Below are 17,695 nucleotides of genomic sequence, written 5' to 3' on the forward strand. Positions count from 1 at the left end.
TTTAAAAACATAGATCATTTATTAAAACACATGCTGCTACAGTTGTTGATAAAAACAGCTGCTGTCACACCACTGAGATCCGAACAGTGGGAGAGTTACGATAATAATATAGACCGGGGGCGTCACGTGTTCTCCACAGGAATACAAAACCACAGCACGCCCTCACACAGGAAGCCGGACGGACTCAACAGCGCTCTTTCAAAATAAGAGTCCTTTAAGAATAATAATAATAATAATGTGTGTGTAGAATCAGTCCAATGAGTGCTCTTTGATCAGTTAGATGCTGGTTGAATACTGTAACAGTGGTTTTGGATCCCACACACACACACACACACACACACACACACACACACACACACACACACACACATCATCAGAGTTTGATAAAAAGCCGAGTGAAAGCAGATCCGTCTCAAACAGGAAAACGTTCCTTAAAACAGGCATCGGAACGTTTCTTTTGTCACAGAATCAAAACAGACACTCGATGACACCTTCAAAATAAAACATCTCATGTAGTGCAAAAACAACTTTGACAGAATCAGTAACTTTTTTTGTTGCACAATGCATATTGGCAAATCCTCCAGACGACACACAGCAAAGACTCACAACATGAAACACAGATATGTTTGTCTGATTAAAGCCGACCTGCCGAGGCGCCGGATGCTTCAGGCGGACATTTTTCTCATCCACCAAATATGTTTAAACGTTCTCCAGATTTGTTCCTCTGAATTTGTTTCGGTTATCACGAGCAACAGCAATTTTTAAGCCAGAAAGTGTCTCAGATGTTTCAGGATAAATGAGCGTGTAGCAGTTATAGTGTAGTGGCGCTGCCGCTGCTAACGTCGGCCTGCAGAGATTCAAGTTGTGTCGCCAAATTTGTGTCCGGCGTGTAAAAGGTTTCCCAATAAATGGCTGATATCTGATCAGATTACAGTACATTACACAGTATGGTAAGTTAAGGGTTTACATGATATGAGAGACGTTGTATCAGCACTTTGGAAACAAATCAAAGGCCATAAAAAAAAACACCTGCTACAAACACAAGATGTTCTTTTTTTAAAACGGATCCGTCTCATTCAAAATGATACAATCAGTGAATCAAACCCAAACGTCTCCATCAAACAGATCCAACGAGTCAAACCAGGAACAATGTTGTAAAAAAAATCAGAAAAAAGAAAACATTCGATCAGATAACGTTTTTATCGCACGCTGATGTAAAGCTGATTTCAGTCGCTACATTGACGTTCACTGTTTTGGGTTGTTTCGTCTTAACACGGTAAATTGTCACTGTCGTCGGGTAAAATCACAGAAGTCTTTAAATCCAGAGTTTTTATTGTCTTTTGTCCTTGTGGTGAAATCTGTGAACTTTAGGTCCTTTGTAGCCGTTTAATCTCCTTTTACGAAGCTCCAAAAATACATCAGTCAGAAACGGTGTTCCTGAAAAAGTACTCCAAGATATGTCGCTTCTTCGGTGCGAAAACGTCTCCGTCTGTTTGTCCACAACTCTGGTGAGTGAATACTTTAAAGCAAAGCAGCGTTGTGCTTCTCCTGAACGCGAACAAACATCGAGCCTCTAAAAAGCATCACCTCTGATACACACGTCAACACGTGGAGCTGGTCGGGTTGGGCCAGAGTTGTGAGTGTCAGATCTCGTCTCCGGGCTGTGCTATGGTCCGCTGCTGGCCAAACATCAGGAATACGTATAAAATATTCTGCTTTTCCTCACAGCACCTTGAATCAGCGCTAACAGCTCAGACTGGGTCTGCATGGAGGGAAAGCTGTGGACTCTGAGCCACCAAATAGTTGATGACTGGAGTTATTCTATGGTTTATTTCTGTGCAGATTGAAATGTGTTTTGTTGTGTCGATCGAACTCCTTCCTTTCCATCGTTTGAACTGTGGAAGACAAGGATTTGAGTTTTTTTGCTCTCTAACGCAGCGTGTGCATAGCTCGTCGTTGTAACAAAAAGCTCGGATAAAGATGTTGGCAACAAACACTCGTTCTGCGAGCGACAAACATTCAAAGAAAGGAGATAAAAACAATCAAAGATGGGATGCAGAAACGACCTGTACACAGACTCCTGCTGAGGATGGATGTGACTTAAACAACACAAGTGAAATGAGGCTGCTCGTGTTGAACACTTTGCAGAGACGAAGGATCATCTTTGCTCCGTACATCACGAGTTAAAGTCGCACCGGGCAGGTTTGGAAAAGTGGCTGCATTTGGAATCAATCTACTTCCTAATAAAACAGTTGTGGAGAGAATTTTTACACTTTCTAACTTTTGTTAACCTCCATGTTTGCTCGCTTGCAGTCCCTCGTTACTCGCAGCTCGCAGTTAGCTTGCAGTCACTCCTTATATTTGTTGTTTCGCTGCTACATTTCTTCCAACAACTGTAATCTATTGGCAGGACTGTCGATCATCTCATCTGTATGCAACACAAGCTGCACAGAGTCGTGAAGACATCGCTCCACAGCGCAGTGCCTTTAAATAGACATTATGGGCCTTTCTCAAAGCGGACTCCATCGCGGTGTCACGCTCACAGCTGAATGGAGCATGAGGTGAAGGGATTAAATACAGCGCCGAGCTTTGAGATGAACTCCCAGCATCGGTCTACTCGTGGACTCCCCCTCCACACACAGATGTATTGGACAGCGTTCAGTGTGGCTGACGCTCCATGCAAGCGTGCAAGCAAAGTGTGCAGGGAGAGGGTTTAGGGAGTGATAGATACAAACACTGTAGACTTCTAGAAAGTTTGCAGCCGTCTCCAAACCCCACCTGGTGCAGCTTCACTGAACAAAGATGTTACAGTACGTGGGCTTGATTTAGCGGAGCACTGTTTCCTTCAGAAGGAAACTAAAGGAGTCAGTTTGAAGGATCAGACGGTTGCATCATCCAAACCTTTAGACAGCTCTGAAAGATGTTTGATTTAAAAACAGACTTTTACAGTTCTCAGTGTGAAGGCTACAAACTATATAAATACAGGTGTGCTTAAATGTACAAACGTATGTGTTTCCATGTACAGTGTGTGTGATGAATGCATGTTTCGGGTGCAAGTGACATTTTAATAACGTTTGCGTGTGTTCAGTCTTTTTAAGCACTTGTATCAGAACGGTTCATGTTAACTACTTCATACATCGAAGGCCTCAACGGGAGAATTTTGATACGTCACGCACACGAGCGCGAAACAGTGCAAACACAAGTGAACGGACTCCGACAGGACACTCTGTGCCGACGCCTCACAGACTGAAGACGCTCGTTCGTCTCCTGAAGCTGCACGGACTCGAAAACTACGACTGTGTTGATGTGTAACTGTCAACACGAAGCAGAGGATTAGCACCCTCACGTTACAGAATTACATTAAATACTCTTCTCAGAGCATCAAACCATCCATGTTTAAGAATACACCACCATCGTATCGGAGCCCCTGGATGACCCCGAGGCCGCCGTCCTGACAGCACGCCCAGACCTCTACACGAATCTGTCTTGAATGAGGCGTCTGTTCCTCTCAGCCAACAACATCTGCCTTCGCTCCCAGTTTGTCTGAGCGGACACGCGGCCGGTCCAGAAAGTCATTTTATATTCCAGCTGTGACGGCGGCAGCCAGCTGGACATCAGCCTGTTGGATTAATGTGTGAACACGCAGGTCGCCTACAGCTGACACTCTGCGCGCCTTCTGCTTACATGTCAAACAACAGATTATACTTTAGAGTGAATTTTAGGATGTACTTTTAAAGGCAGCTTTGTTTTCTTATTAGCAAATACAATACTGGTCTAAAGTAGGAATTCGTGGGGGTTTTGGGACCACATGTTTAAAGATATAATTACGAAGATCTCAGTTTCGTTCTCTTTGGTGATAATCTATTTCACTTTCACTTCTTGTTGAAGTTGTATCTGTAGTCATCCATCTTTTCTTTGTTTGTTCAGCCATAGTAGATTACTGTTTACTCGCAACACTTGCAGAGACCGGAAAAGCAGCCGCTTAGCTCCGCCTACCCTCTCTGACAGACCAACCACTGCTGGCTGATGGAAAACGCGTCACTTATACCCCTTTCCCACTAAATTTAGTGCGTTGACGCAGGTTTTTCAGACGCGGGAAGACCCGCTTATAGATGGTGATTGTCTCTTTTCCCATTCCCAGTGAAGTATCCTCCTGTCGGTCTCTTTTCTGCTGCGTCACCGCCTGACGTCACAAACGCGCCCGAGACAGGGTTAGTAACCAGTGAGGATGTTACGGTGGTTAGGTCTTTATTGTATCTGTTACTCATTCAGTCTGGTTATCAAACTCGGCGCAGACAAATTTGGAACGATGTTCGAGCGCTGCTCGGACGCAGACGGGCGGAATTTGTGGAGATGACGAGGAGTCGCAGACGTTACCGACGGAGCATAGCATGGCGCCGGAAAGGGGGCGGAGATTAATGCCACAGGTGCCACAGACAGCCAGTCTGTAATACTGCAGATGCAAAGGCTTTCATCAGTGGGCTGTAGGTTCAATCACCATTGTGTTACCTTATTCGGCGATAGAGACTTAACAGTAATTATTTAAATGAAAATCTTCGAGATTTTGACTTTCAGGAATGACGCAGAAATGTCTCTCTAGTATTTGCTTCTTCTTCTTCTTCTTCACTGGAAACTTTCACCTCCTCAAGCCTCTGAAAACTCACTGGTCTGGATCAGTGGTTCCCAACATTTGTGCCTTGTGAACCCTGAAAAATGAGTCCATGTCGACTTCAATCACAGGCTGCGGGTTCAGTGTGGACGTGAGCTGTAAGCTGTTCAAACCAAAGAACTGTTTGTCTTTTGAGGATTTAATTTGAGGCAACAAGAGGTGAAAGAAACGAGCAGAAATTAGCAACATTCCTGCAGCTAGAGATCAATGTGTTTAATAAATAATGTTGTCGACCTTTCAGTTCATATTTCACCTGCTCAAACCGCCTCTTTTTGCCTTGTATAGAGTTTCAGCAAGTGCCTGTATGTGTTGGTTTAATAACTTCTTTTTTAACGCTGGTGTTTGAGGAGTTTCTGAAAGCTTGGATGGAAACACAGAGGTGCTAATGTATTCAGTTATGTGTCAACAGAGGGCAGAGGACGAGGGGAGCGAGAGAGAAGGAGAGGAGGGGAGAGAGGAGGTTTGCCGCAGTGCTCTCATGATCGCTCTCTGATCTTCTGCAGTGAACCCTCTCTCTTCATCACCCCTCCTTCTCTCACTCCCTTCTTCTTCTTCTTCTTCTTCTTCTTCTTCTTCTTCTTCTTCTTCTTCTTCTTCTTCTTCTTCTTCTTCTAACCTTCCCTTTTCCTTTCTATCGACTCCGTCGTCTTTGATTCGCCTGCATACTAAATTGAACTTCCTCTGCTTATTCTCGCCTCGTCCTCTCTGATCAATAGACTCCACATATTGAAGTCTCCTTCTTAGTCATCATATCTAAACTTCTGTTGGTTCGGGGGAGGTTTTGGAAAGTCAAATTGTACCTTGAACGTCACTCCTGAAAGTGGCCTTTTCTTCAAGACCCAGTCCAGTGTATTTTATCATTTAAGATATTTACTGAATTAATTTCTGCTTCACTGTCGGCCCAAAATGTTCAGAAAACTACCTTTAATTTCCGCCTAAACTTTCAATAGATTGTTTTAGGCAAAGACAAGCTGACGTGGCTTATTGTCTCTGCTAACCAATAAAGAACACTTGAAGATATTTGTACGTTAAATGTCTCCTCTCTCACGTCCTGTTGAGGGTCGTCTTTAAGACACTGAAACACGTGGTGACTTCTGTACTTTCGTCCTGTCAGTTATGATCTAAATATAAACTGATATATTATGTTGTCCTGCGTCGGAGGGTAAGTGCTTCAGCAGCGTGGTGTAAAAGAAAAAGCGGCCGCTCTCAGACTGCCTGTGATAATGAGGCTGTGTTCAAGGACTCACTGCTACCACAGCGTCCACCTTGCAGTGTTGAAAGCAGAAAGTTCTTCCTGTTTCCCGCTCAGAGAAGCTCTTATCACATACTTTAGCGTGTTTATCATCCTCCTCGTCTGTGTTCACTCCAGCTGAGTGGCTCTGTGCTGCAGTGACTCCTCTCCTGAACACACCGGTGGCAGGTAGAGACTCGTGGATCGGGGTGGATTTGAAGGCAGGACGGATTTAAGGATGATTGGGAGGCGAAGCAGGAGATCAGATGCGGATCTGGTAGCCGTCGTTCAGGGTGCTGAGCTCCGGAGGTTTCCTGTCCACGGACGCTGGCCTGAGAGACAGAGAGAGGAGAAATGATAACAGAGAACGGCGGAGGACTGCAGAAATCCTTCTTCCTAAACGTTGCACAGTAGAACTAGAACGGAACCGAACTGTCTCCAAACCAACATCCATCCATCATCTACACTGCTCATCCTGTTCAGGGTCACGGGGGGGCTGGAGTCTATCCCAGCTGTCACTGGGTGAGAGGCAGGGTTACACCTGGGCTGATCACCAGGGCTGACACAGAGACAGACGACCTTTCACACTCACATTCACACCTACGGGCAATTTAGAGTCACCGATGAACCTAACGAGCATGTCTTTGAGAGGAACTGTGGGAGGAAGCCGGAGTACCCGGAGGAAACCCACACATGCAAACTCCACACAACCGGGATTCGAACCAGGAACCTTCTAGCTGTGAGGTGACAGTCCTTCCTAAATGTTGCACCGTAAAAAGGCACTCTGTTTCACGGTGTATGGGATTGTTCTAAACTAAAACAACACTGGCAAACAGTTGTTCAGACTGTATCTGAGATTGTTGCAGTAAGAGTGCCTCATCAAGCAAAGACGAGTACAATAAGTATCCAAAAGATTTTACTGTTCATTCAAAACTTGGATAGACTCTGGACTCGTGCAGGCCAGGAGGATGATAGCTTCGGATGCACCTTCGATAAACGTGTGGCTGAAGGAGACGGCGTCTTGTATTGTAGTGGAGAGGCTGACTCACATAACCAAAGGAAGAGAATCTGAACGTGTGTGGAACCTTTAATGGAGTTTCTGAGACGTTAAAGCACACAGACATCTTGTATCTCGCCTGTATTTTTTATCGTAATTAACTTTTTAATCATTTTTCTCAACAGGTGCAACACTGCAACACTTCTTTACTTAACTTATTAGTTCTGTACATGTTTTTGTTTAGGATACACTGACTCACTTATTACTGAAAATCTTCATCTTTAAGATTCTTAAATACAAATCATTTAAAAATAGGCCTCATTGTTAGATTATAGAAGTGCTGACCAGACATCTCTACTAAGAAGAACAAAATCACTTTGTCGCAGCATGAACACAGAAACAAAGCGTTTCATTATGTAACAAAGGTTTTAATCACTTTGATGATGGACAACTGATAACGAACGAAGCTTTGCGACAGTAAAAGAGACGGAGAAACCATCCTTTTGATTTGTTTCTTTTTCTGCAGACTTCAACCTTCGAACATTATTTATATCAAACTGTTTCAGAGGTCAAGAATAAACCTCCGGGACTCTAAATGTTTTATACGGGAGGAAAAAGCTTCTAGTTTCTATATTTGGAAAGCGGAAGTTCTTAAAAAGGTTGAATAAAAATAAAAGTGTTTGCGGCGCACATTTAAAGTGAAAGAGAAGAGAAGAGGAAACGAGGGAGAATCAGTCTCTCACATTTCTCAGTAAGAACTTCTAAAAGGCAGAAAGTCATCAGTTTTAATCCTCTCTCTCTCTCTCTCTCTCTCTCTCTCTCTCTCTCTCTCTCTCTCTCTCTCTCTCTCTCTCTCTCTCTCTCTCTCTCTCTCTCTCTCTCTCTCTCTCTCTCTCTCTCTCTCTCTCTCTCTCTCTCTCTCTCTCTCTCTCTCTCTCTGACACTTCAAGGAAGTTATTTGTTGAAGCCAAATTGGAGAACTGACAGTCCTTTTTATCCCTCCTCCTGTCCTCTCTCTGTCTTCCCTTCTTCCTGCCCTCTGCCAGACCTTGTCCTCATTACCTTTCCTTTCTTCCACCTTTCTTCCTTCTCTCTCTCTCTTTGCCCTTTCTGCTCATGAAATTTTTTCTCCCTCCCTAACTCTTCTCCTCATCCTGTTCTTGTCATCTTGAACTCTCTCGCTCCCATTTCTTCGCTTTCTTTCATCTTTTTTCTAAATCCAGGAGAAGTTCACAAAGTTGTCTTGTAATTTGTATTCCATGTATTTCCCACCATGGTTTATATTTCTAACTCCTGTTGTATCAATTCATTTGCTCCGTGTGGTGTAAAGCGATGTGTTACTCACGCTGCTAAATGAGCCTGTGCCGCTGAAGCGTCCGTGCTGTGGGCTGTTTAAAGCAGCAGCACATCATTACAGTCGCTCTCTGTTGAAGTGGCAGCATGTTGTTAAGTGTCTAAGTGCTCTGCTGATAACAGTAATAGCTTTTTAAGTACCACTTTCAAGTGCTGGTCTGCCGTTCTCATCGCTTCAACTGTTTCTCTGAGCTGATCACACGATTAACTTTTACGGAGATCAAAATGACAAAGAGTTTCACTGGACCCCGAAGCACACTCACACTAATAAGGAAACTTTTTAGGTCCTTTGGCTCAAAAGGAAAACTGTCCTCTCTCTAACAAGCCGCTTCTGTTAACAGCATGAGCGTAGATTTAATAAGAAAGTGTGTAATAATAAGTTTCACCTCTCTGAGCTGGATCATGAAAATATTTAGCGTCTGTAGCGGCTAACAGGTTTCAGAGTTCAGCTGGAGGACACGTCAGCAGACGTGATGACAGACAGCGTGACGAAGGGTCGGACCGGCCTGAAGGTCTCCTGCCGTGTTGATCACACCGGATTTAAACTATTTCATTTGACATATTTAAAAAGGTGTCCAAGTCAGACGGACTAATCTGTTAGACCCCGTCTCATCACACCTGTGCTGTTTTTAACCTGATGAGAATGTGTTACATCATCGATCCAGAAGGTCAGGACGCTGAGAGAAACATAAATCAAGTGTGCAGGTAACAAATACAGAATGGAGAGACAAGAGAGTTTATCAGTCTGAATATTAGACGTCCTGTTTTCTAATAAATATATGAGCTAATGTTTTAAGTTCTACAAGATGAACTGTTTCAGAAGGTTTGAGGTTTATGTGTACAAACTGAAAAACTACGAGCTACAGTCGTGAGTGTTTCTGAAACTAGAAAACTTTTCCCGATTTTCCACAACTTCCACTCAGAAATCTTCTCTCTGGAAAATATCCTTTAAAATGTTACAATGTTGGAAACCTGAATCAGAGCTGGGTAACTGCTACATGTCACATTTATAATCTTTGAATTATGTACCGGCAAGTTCAATATGGATTGTGAAAACAATACATATGCAGACATGTATCCATGCATTTTATTTACCCCATTTTCTCGTGATAAGTAATTTACGGTTGTTTTCTCAAAATCTAGAGTTAATAATCTCGTAATCTCGAGATAACAAAGCTGGTTTTCTCCTGATGACGGGGTAATTTTCAGAACAACAGGCTGGTCGCTGTGATGTTACAGAGCAGGACATGCTGCCATCGCTCACACTGATGAGGTGAGTTCAGCCTGTTTCTATGTTTGTTTGTGCTTTTGCAGCTCTGAGGATACGAGTTATGATCATGATGTTACAGAGGTGCAGCATCGCGAGATAAATAAGTCAAGATCGCGAGAAACCAACCAGAAATTAAATGAAATGCATGGATGCATTTCCGCCTAGGGTTTCCGTAGATTTCTATGTAATAAGGCTGCAAATTTTCATTCTCTTTTAATCTGAGGATTGTGCTCTAGATTACCTCATCGTCTGGCGTCTAAAATGGCAAAAATAAATAAATAATATCCATTTAACTTCTGAGAGTCCGAGTTGACATGTTTAAGTTTCTTGTTCAGTCTGACCAACAGTCAAACATTTGAAGATATTCACTTTACGTTGATTTAAAAGATTGAAAATGGAACTTTGGAGAAGCTGAACTTGTTGGCATTTTGCAAATAACTGAAACATTAGTTTTCTCTTCAAATAGTTGCTTAGTTGCTCTTGGATCGCCTCTCACAGGGAAAATAAGCTGGTCTGAACTGAACTGAAATGAGACAACACGACTCGGATGATTATAATCACCAGAAAGGGAGAAAAAAGTAAAGAGTGCAATAAAGTCAAGATATGTTGCAGTCTGCATTTTATGTTAGATATTAAATTACACTCAAAGCTAATTAGCTTGAAAAGGACAAACCAAACACACACACTGAGATCAACAATATCAGCTGTGATGTTTTATGTTTTTATAGCTTAAGTACATTTGGCGTTTTATGATCTGTTATCCCAAAGGATCTCATACCCGGGTCAGTTCTACATAATTTAAGCTTCTCATAAAAAAGGTCACTGCAGTGCCACATCAAATAGCCACAGCGGGTATGTCACTAATTCTGGTGCAGCTTGTGTGAGTGTGTGTGTGTGTGTGTGTGTGTGTTTGTGGTGACGCTGCAGTACGGCTGGGCTGCAGCTGTTGTCAGATTGTGTTACATCCCACCACACAGCTGACAGCACACACAAACACGGTCAGCGTCCTGCATGTGTGTGTGTGTGTGTGTCAAAGTTTTCCTGCCATTGAATCTGAGTGGTGAGTCACCCTGTTTTTAAGAGCTGCTGGTAACCCTGAAAGAACTTCATGCACCTGGATTTCAACTACAACTCATCATGCATGTTTCTGTAACAGATCTTACATTTACGACGTTAGACTTTATTCATTTCACTTGTCTGACATATTTTCAAACCAAGAAAACTATTTAGAAAAGGCCATATGTGTGACAACTTGTCTTTCATTTGCCCAAATGTTCCCAAATGTAAGTAAGATATGATGTTTTTTCAGAGATTCATACACTTAAAATCTATTAAAATATCCAGTCATCATTCCTTTCAAGCCGAATTAAGAAGCAGTTCCTAATTATTCAAAAATATATTTTTTCCGGTTCTATAATAAATGTTTGGTGAAGACTGAGCAAAGGGGCTTTAAATTGACTGATTTCTCAATGGGGTTTGGTGCTATGTTCTCTTTGATTCTATACATGGATAAGTGTTTTCCTGCTGAATCAGTGTCCTGACATCCTGCCCCTCTGTCAGACAGAGAAAGGCACTCTGCTGCTGAGTGTTGGGCACGCACACACACACATGCACGCACACACACACACACACACACACACACACACCATGATGACAACGCCTGGTGTCAGCTTAACAGAACAAGGACTCTTCTGATGGGCGATAATGCTGAGCTGTCAGCAACAAAGACTTCAGATATAAACTCTCCTTGACCCGGGGAGCAGAGCCATGCAGGGAGGAAGGGTGAGAGGGGAAGGGAGGAGAGGAAGAAGGAGGGAACGCATGGGGGTTGATAGATACGAGCATCCACCGTTCAAACACTCACGATTTGTCTCTGCGGTGTGGGAAGCGTCGCTGGGGACTGCTCTGACGTCTTCGTGGTGATAAGGATTTCCCCCGGCTCCGCTCCTTGATTGGTGACTGGGCACTGGATGATTTAAGGATCTGAAACAACAACAGTCAACATCACTGTTTTCACCTGTATTAATCAATATGTTTACATTGATGTTGTGTAAAACTATTATCCATTACCATCCACTCTGTAGCTCTTCTGAACTTATTAGCCTCTTTTAGCTTGTTGCTTTGATTTAAAGCAAATCTACGCTGTAATTCAGTCGCACCGCTCTTATTAGTTGCTCATTTCAGCAAACGAGCTGTGATCGACCCACTGTAAGCTACCTACCCTCTACCACACAACAACGTTAGAGCCCTGCTGCTGAAGAAAGTGGAACAAACAGCTGCTAAAGAGCCGGAAAGTTTCTCAGGAGCTGGTGAAGACCAAACCAGAGCAAAAAGAAGTTTAACATGCATGTTAGCTAACATGCCTTATTAAATGATGAACAAGCCAATAATTTGTTCTCTTTGTACCATAAAATTCAGTGTATAAGACGCACTTTTAATACATTTTCTGCATCTAAAAAGTGGGCTGCAGCCTACATACCGGTGTGACCAATATACTAGTATGTGCAGACAGTATTTTATTGTGTTACTGTATTTTACCCAGATGATGGCGCTATAATCCAGCTAAAGCTTTGTCACTGACATGCGACGTCATGATTGCCAGTGCAGCCGCCATGATCCTCACAACAATCAACGTTACCGTAGGCTGAGCTCAACGACCGCACCGGGAGCCAGCAGGACCGCAAACTCGACACGGTGAAAACAGATGGTCGGCTGTAATTTGTGTGTGTTTCATATGAAAATAAATTGAAATATTGTTGAAATAAATTTTATACAAGTTTATATTATTAAAGCTGTAGAAAACATTTTCCCTCTGATATACTTCCAAAAGCAGACTGCGTCTTATATTCCGGTGCGTCTTATATTTTGGATTTTACGGCCTGTCTTTTAAATCTTTTTCTGCCTCTTTGAATAGTTAGAAATTAAATGTTGAGAATTTTCCAAATTAATCAATTAAACATTTAATCAAATTCCTTGTTATTCTAGGGGCTTGTTTTCTCTTCACAGTCCAAAACCCAAAGATATTCAGTTTACAGTGACATAAAACAAAAATGTAATCCCCACATTTTGTCTGTTGATTGATCAGTTTCGACTGTACTTGGATACTTTCTGAGTCCGTGTTGTCATGACGAAGCAAACAAAGCAAACTGCCACAAACTCACTCAGTGAAAATGGTGAGGCTCAGCACACATGCTGGTTTTCTATCACCACCCGCCTGCATCGTCACACAGGCATTTTAATGTACAGAAATTAAGCTAGCATGACGCAAAACAATCACTGCTGCTATTCAGCCACAGGGCAGAGAGCGCAGCTGCAATGAGGGGGACCCCAGGAAAACAAGCCCACTGTGCAGAAGCGTGTGTGAGGCTCTCTTCCTTTCTAATCTCCCTCAATCTCCAAAAACTGCTCCTGTGACAAATGAGCTGTTCAGAGAAACACAATTTAAAGCTACAAATGAAGCAGTTTGTGTCTGTGTGAGTGTTAAACAGCTGTTTGAAGCGATCATCAAGCACTCAGCAGGAGGGGAGAGCTGCAGGATGAACATGGATGGAAAGTTTTCCCGGACGAAGCAAAAGCCAGGAAGTGGCTCATATTCCACAGCTGGTCATGTTCGTCATGTGATTCTGACAGATATATGGGTCAGTGTGTACGTGTGTGTGTGTGTGTACGTGTGTGTGTGTGTGTGTGTGTGTGTGTGTTTGCATGTTTTCCCCATCTCACATGTCTTGCAGTTTTTTTAAGCCTAATGCTAAAGCATGTTATATTACACGACATGTTATTTTAGATCTACTCCATGATGCAGTAGGCAGGTAGTGCGATGCTGGGAGTCCTTCACAGTCAAAGAAAGACACGCTTTCTAAGCTGAGACTGTATATAAGAAGTGGACTAAGTCATTGTGTTGTCACCCAGTGGTTTGTGTTGCCTTGTGTTTGGCATTTTGACCATCACCATGTTGGATGACCATATTTAGACGAGAGGGTGGAGCTCGGGAGGAGCGAGGTGTTGACAAACAGTAAATGATAGAGCTAGCTTGGTGAGCAAGGTGCATCAATGAATCAGGGTAGCTGTGATACTATTTGGGATGCTGATTTTGGCCGTCGAATAACAGGATTTAAACAGAATGTATTTACTTAAAAGTAAACAACATCTTAGTGTCTTGTAGGGCTGTCACGGTAACCGCAGGACCGCAATACTACAGTTATGTGACGCCAACTGCGGGGTGAACCCAGTGACCATCAGAACACCTTTTTTTTAAAAATATAGACCCAGTGATGTTGTTAGGTAAATGTCCGGCATTAAAATCTAAAGAGATGCAGTGAACTCACTGTCCATACGTCTCAGGGAACCACCTCATCTTTCCAAACAGAACCATACATGATGAACAAACTCATTTTTAGAACTCACAGTAATCAGCAGAAGAAACCCGACTGTCAGAGCGCTGCTGTTTCAACCCTCTGCACATCTAATCGGCGCAGACGAGCCCGTGTGCAGTCTCACGACATGCTATAGTTTAGCCGCTACACCCGCTTCACTCCGGCAGCAGGCTGAGGCGGCGCCGAACCTTAAGGGGCGTTAGTGTTTCACCGCGGTAGAAAAATGAAGTACCATGACAGCACTAGTGTCTTGTATACAGCAGGAAGCTGAGTTAAAGCTTGGTAGGGACTTTTTAATTCTTATTTCTCCTCTAATTTACAAAAACAAACATCACACTGTGTTGAAGACGACTTGAAACTACAGATTGAGACAGGAAAATGTTTACTGAGGGAATAAATCAGGAGAGAAGGAGGCTTATTTTCTCACAGACTTCTGTACAATTGGACTTTCTTATGAGGAACCAGTGGAGTCGCCCCCTGCTGGACATGAAAAAAAACTGCAGCTACTTCCAGATTTGCGTCGCTCCAGGCTGCATGCAGCTCTTATACACAACCTATAGTTTAAATATATACTTGTGAGGACTGTGAATGACTTACTGTAGTCATTCTAGCCTGAACACTCAAACAGCCCTTTGTATCGGGAGAGGATAAACAAACACACCTCAAGGTCAGTTACCTACTACTGTGTATTTATAAACATGGAGGAACTTGAGCACTCACACACACACACACACACACACACACACACACACACACACACACACACACACACACACACACACACACACACACACACACACACACACTAAGGTCTGTAATAAACTGACATTCTGCGGAGTACAGTAGAGATTAAACATAAATCCCACAAACCTCTGAACAGCTGATCAGAGCCTGACTTTGTTTCCATGTGCATGTGTGTGTGTGTGTGTGTGTGTGTGTGTGTGTGTGTGTGTGACAGCTGCATACTCGCTGACCTACATATCATGCTGACATGCAGACACTGCAGTCCATGTACCACTATCCATCTCACATGCAACACACACACACACACACACACACACATACACACACACACACACACACAGACCCACATAATGCTTTCATGGAACCGCATGTGATGCATGAAAACAGAAAACTGCCAAACAACAAACAGCAAAGTGAAGCAAAAGAAACACCCGGCGGTTCATTCAACATGTAACCTCAAACAACCACTTCTCTGTGTCACACTTTCTTCCTCGCGCACACACACACACACACACACACACACACACACACATTCCTTCCTTCTCCATCATGCCCCAAATCATTCCCGACAGTCAGTATTCCATGTTCAGCCCAAAGGAAACCACATCCATCTCTGCCCTCATGGAAAAACATAATAAAGGTGCTTCCCTTGTTCAGTTCAAAGGAAACAAAAGTCCTTGAATTGTTGTTTTTCTTTCGGTGAGTTTAGCAGCGAAGATCATCACAACAACACAGCCTGGAGTTAAAGCTGAAACCAAATATCTCGATGTGAAATGACTTCTTCACAGGGAGACCAAAGAAAAAGTGAAGCGCACAGAGGAGCTGAAGCAGAGGACGCGTGCAGCTAATCAGTCGCATTGTTTACCGTATAAACTCATCTCAGCGCGAAAAATCTAATCTGAGTCACCGTGAGAGGAAAACGAAACGCAGCAGAAAACATGGAGTCAGTTTGTTAAACTCAGTTTGGACCCGACAAACTGTTTTATTGTGTCTCGATCTGATGTCGGAGTCTCTCTTGTTTTCAGCTATGCAGTAATAATTCTTTGTTTTGTGTTTTGGCTCACAAAGCCTCCAGTAGTAATTCCACTCTGAACTGATTTTGTTCCACTCCTGGAGACCGGCCCGATAACTCCCTAACAGCCCATTTTCACTCTGTTGTTGTTTCCGTCCTGCTGGATTTACTCTGTGGTTTGTCTGCAGCCTGTTTCTCTTGCCTCTTGCTGCGTGGTGCCAATTTTCTTTCACAGCTTCAGGCTGCAAACTCTACTTGCTTATGAGAGATTAAAACTAGGCAGCTGCTGATAATGTCTGCATGTTTTTAGTCAGACGTGACACCATCCTATAGGAGAGACGGAATGGCAGCCAGCAGGGCTCAGAGTCGTGTTTGTTTCAAAGTTAAGAAAGTGAATGTGCGGAGCGAGTTAAGTTATGTTCATAAGGTAAACTAGTTAAATGATCAACCTAGACGCTGGTTTAGCTCAGCGGTTAAATCGGCGACCACATACAGAGGCCACAGTCATCGATGCAGCGGCCCCGGGTTCAGCTCCCGCCCTCAGCCCTTTGCCGCGTGTCTTCCCCCGCTCTCTCTTCCCCTGTTTCCAACACCATCCACTGTCCTCTCTAATGATAAAGGTTCGACTCTTTTTACTAACTCGAGTTAATATGAATGACTCACTCATCTTGCTGAACCTCCCCTTGTTTTATATTGGTCATGCGCTGCTGATGTGTGGGCTGGGTCGCAGCTCGTTTCGCACGATTGACTCTCAGCATTAAGCACAAGGAGTACAGAGCTAATAGCAGTGTTAGCTGCTCCTTTGTGATACCAGGGCGGAGAAGATTAGCCAGTTCATGACTGAAGATTTGCTATTGTTAAGCTCTGTTGATGAAGAAGGCTTCCATGCATCGATGGTATACTGACTTTCTGGGATTTCTTTTGGATTAAAATTGTCAAAACAAGTCAAAAAGTATCGAACCCTGGAGTGTTTACGTGTGTGCGTCTACCTTCATCCTCATGTCCCGGCCGTGTTTCTCCAGCTCCTTCTTCATCTCCTGAGCTCCCAGTCTTGCAGCGTTCAGCACCAAATGCTTCCACTCGATTGGCTGGAAGACGTGAGGGTCGTGAGGCACATACAGGCCAATCTTCACCTGGGAGAGGCAGGGGTTAAAATCAAACACACCCTTAATATTCCTACATCCATAACACACCTCTACCCTCCTCTCCCCCCTCTTACCTTCTTCAGAGTGTGCTGGTATCTCTTGTAGGAGCTCTCGAACTCGGCCACCAGTTCTCCCAGCGTGCGGTGCGTCAGCGGTTTGTCCATCAGGTCCTGGCGGCGGCTCATGCCCAGTGATCCGTAGCGGCCGTTGCAGTAGACGCCCAGCACGACGTGGTGGAAGCAGTGGCCTGAGAACTGAGTCTTAAAGCTGATGGGGAAACGCTCGAGAGAGGTCAGGCCGTTGGTCAGGTAGCTGGTCAACACATCGGAGTTAAGGAAGGATCTCAAGGGGAGTCATTTCTGGTTCTTATTATAATTATAATTATAATTTATGTGTTAAATTAACTTGAATAAAAAGCCTTTTTCAAGCTGCTTTTTTTTATTAAAAAACCTGAAATAAACATTTGAGAACAAACCTGAGAGTGAATGTGTATTTGTTTATGTCCCAGCAGAGGAGGCAGCACAGCAGCTCGAGTCGTGTGAAATCAGATTCAGTCTGACTCTCGGGGGGACAATCCTATGAAAATACCACACAGGGTAAACAGTGGCTCAGTGCCTGCCAGTTTGTGTTTATGCAGCTCCTCCCGTCTGACTGAATCTGTCTGATTCATTGTTGTCTTTTCTCTTATTTAACCAGAGAAACCAGAGACGAGCTGGCACCTCCGGGGCCTGAGGAGATGCTCAGGGTGTGTGTTTGGTAGTTGAACTAGCGAGTAGTAACTACGTGCACCTACTGACCTTTGACCTCTTCTCAACTCAATCCTTAGGTGTCATAGCTGTGGAGAAAGTTGTACAAACAGCTTGTGGTTCGCCCATTCTACATTCCTACAACACCCATGGTG

At 43.6% G+C, this 17,695-nt stretch overlaps 1 protein-coding gene across 1 annotated transcript in view; it reads right to left on the minus strand.

Moving 5' to 3' along the window:
• Positions 1 to 17,695, minus strand: part of vash2 (vasohibin 2) — a 39,147-nt gene continuing 21,452 nt past the window's right edge. Inside the window, exons 6-9 of the mRNA XM_069657207.1 lie at positions 16,869 to 17,106; positions 16,639 to 16,782; positions 11,385 to 11,503; positions 1 to 6,232 (exon numbers count right to left, since the gene is read on the minus strand). Of these exons, the coding sequence (XP_069513308.1) occupies positions 6,163 to 6,232; positions 11,385 to 11,503; positions 16,639 to 16,782; positions 16,869 to 17,106 (571 nt within the window). The 3' untranslated portion in view covers positions 1 to 6,162. The remainder of the gene's footprint in view (positions 6,233 to 11,384; positions 11,504 to 16,638; positions 16,783 to 16,868; positions 17,107 to 17,695) is intronic.

The sequence above is a fragment of the Semicossyphus pulcher genome, unplaced genomic scaffold (genome assembly GCF_022749685.1).
Source record: "Semicossyphus pulcher isolate SPU_LCO1_2020_fin unplaced genomic scaffold, fSemPul1.0.p SCAF_11, whole genome shotgun sequence".
Lineage (NCBI taxonomy): Eukaryota > Metazoa > Chordata > Actinopteri > Labriformes > Labridae > Semicossyphus > Semicossyphus pulcher.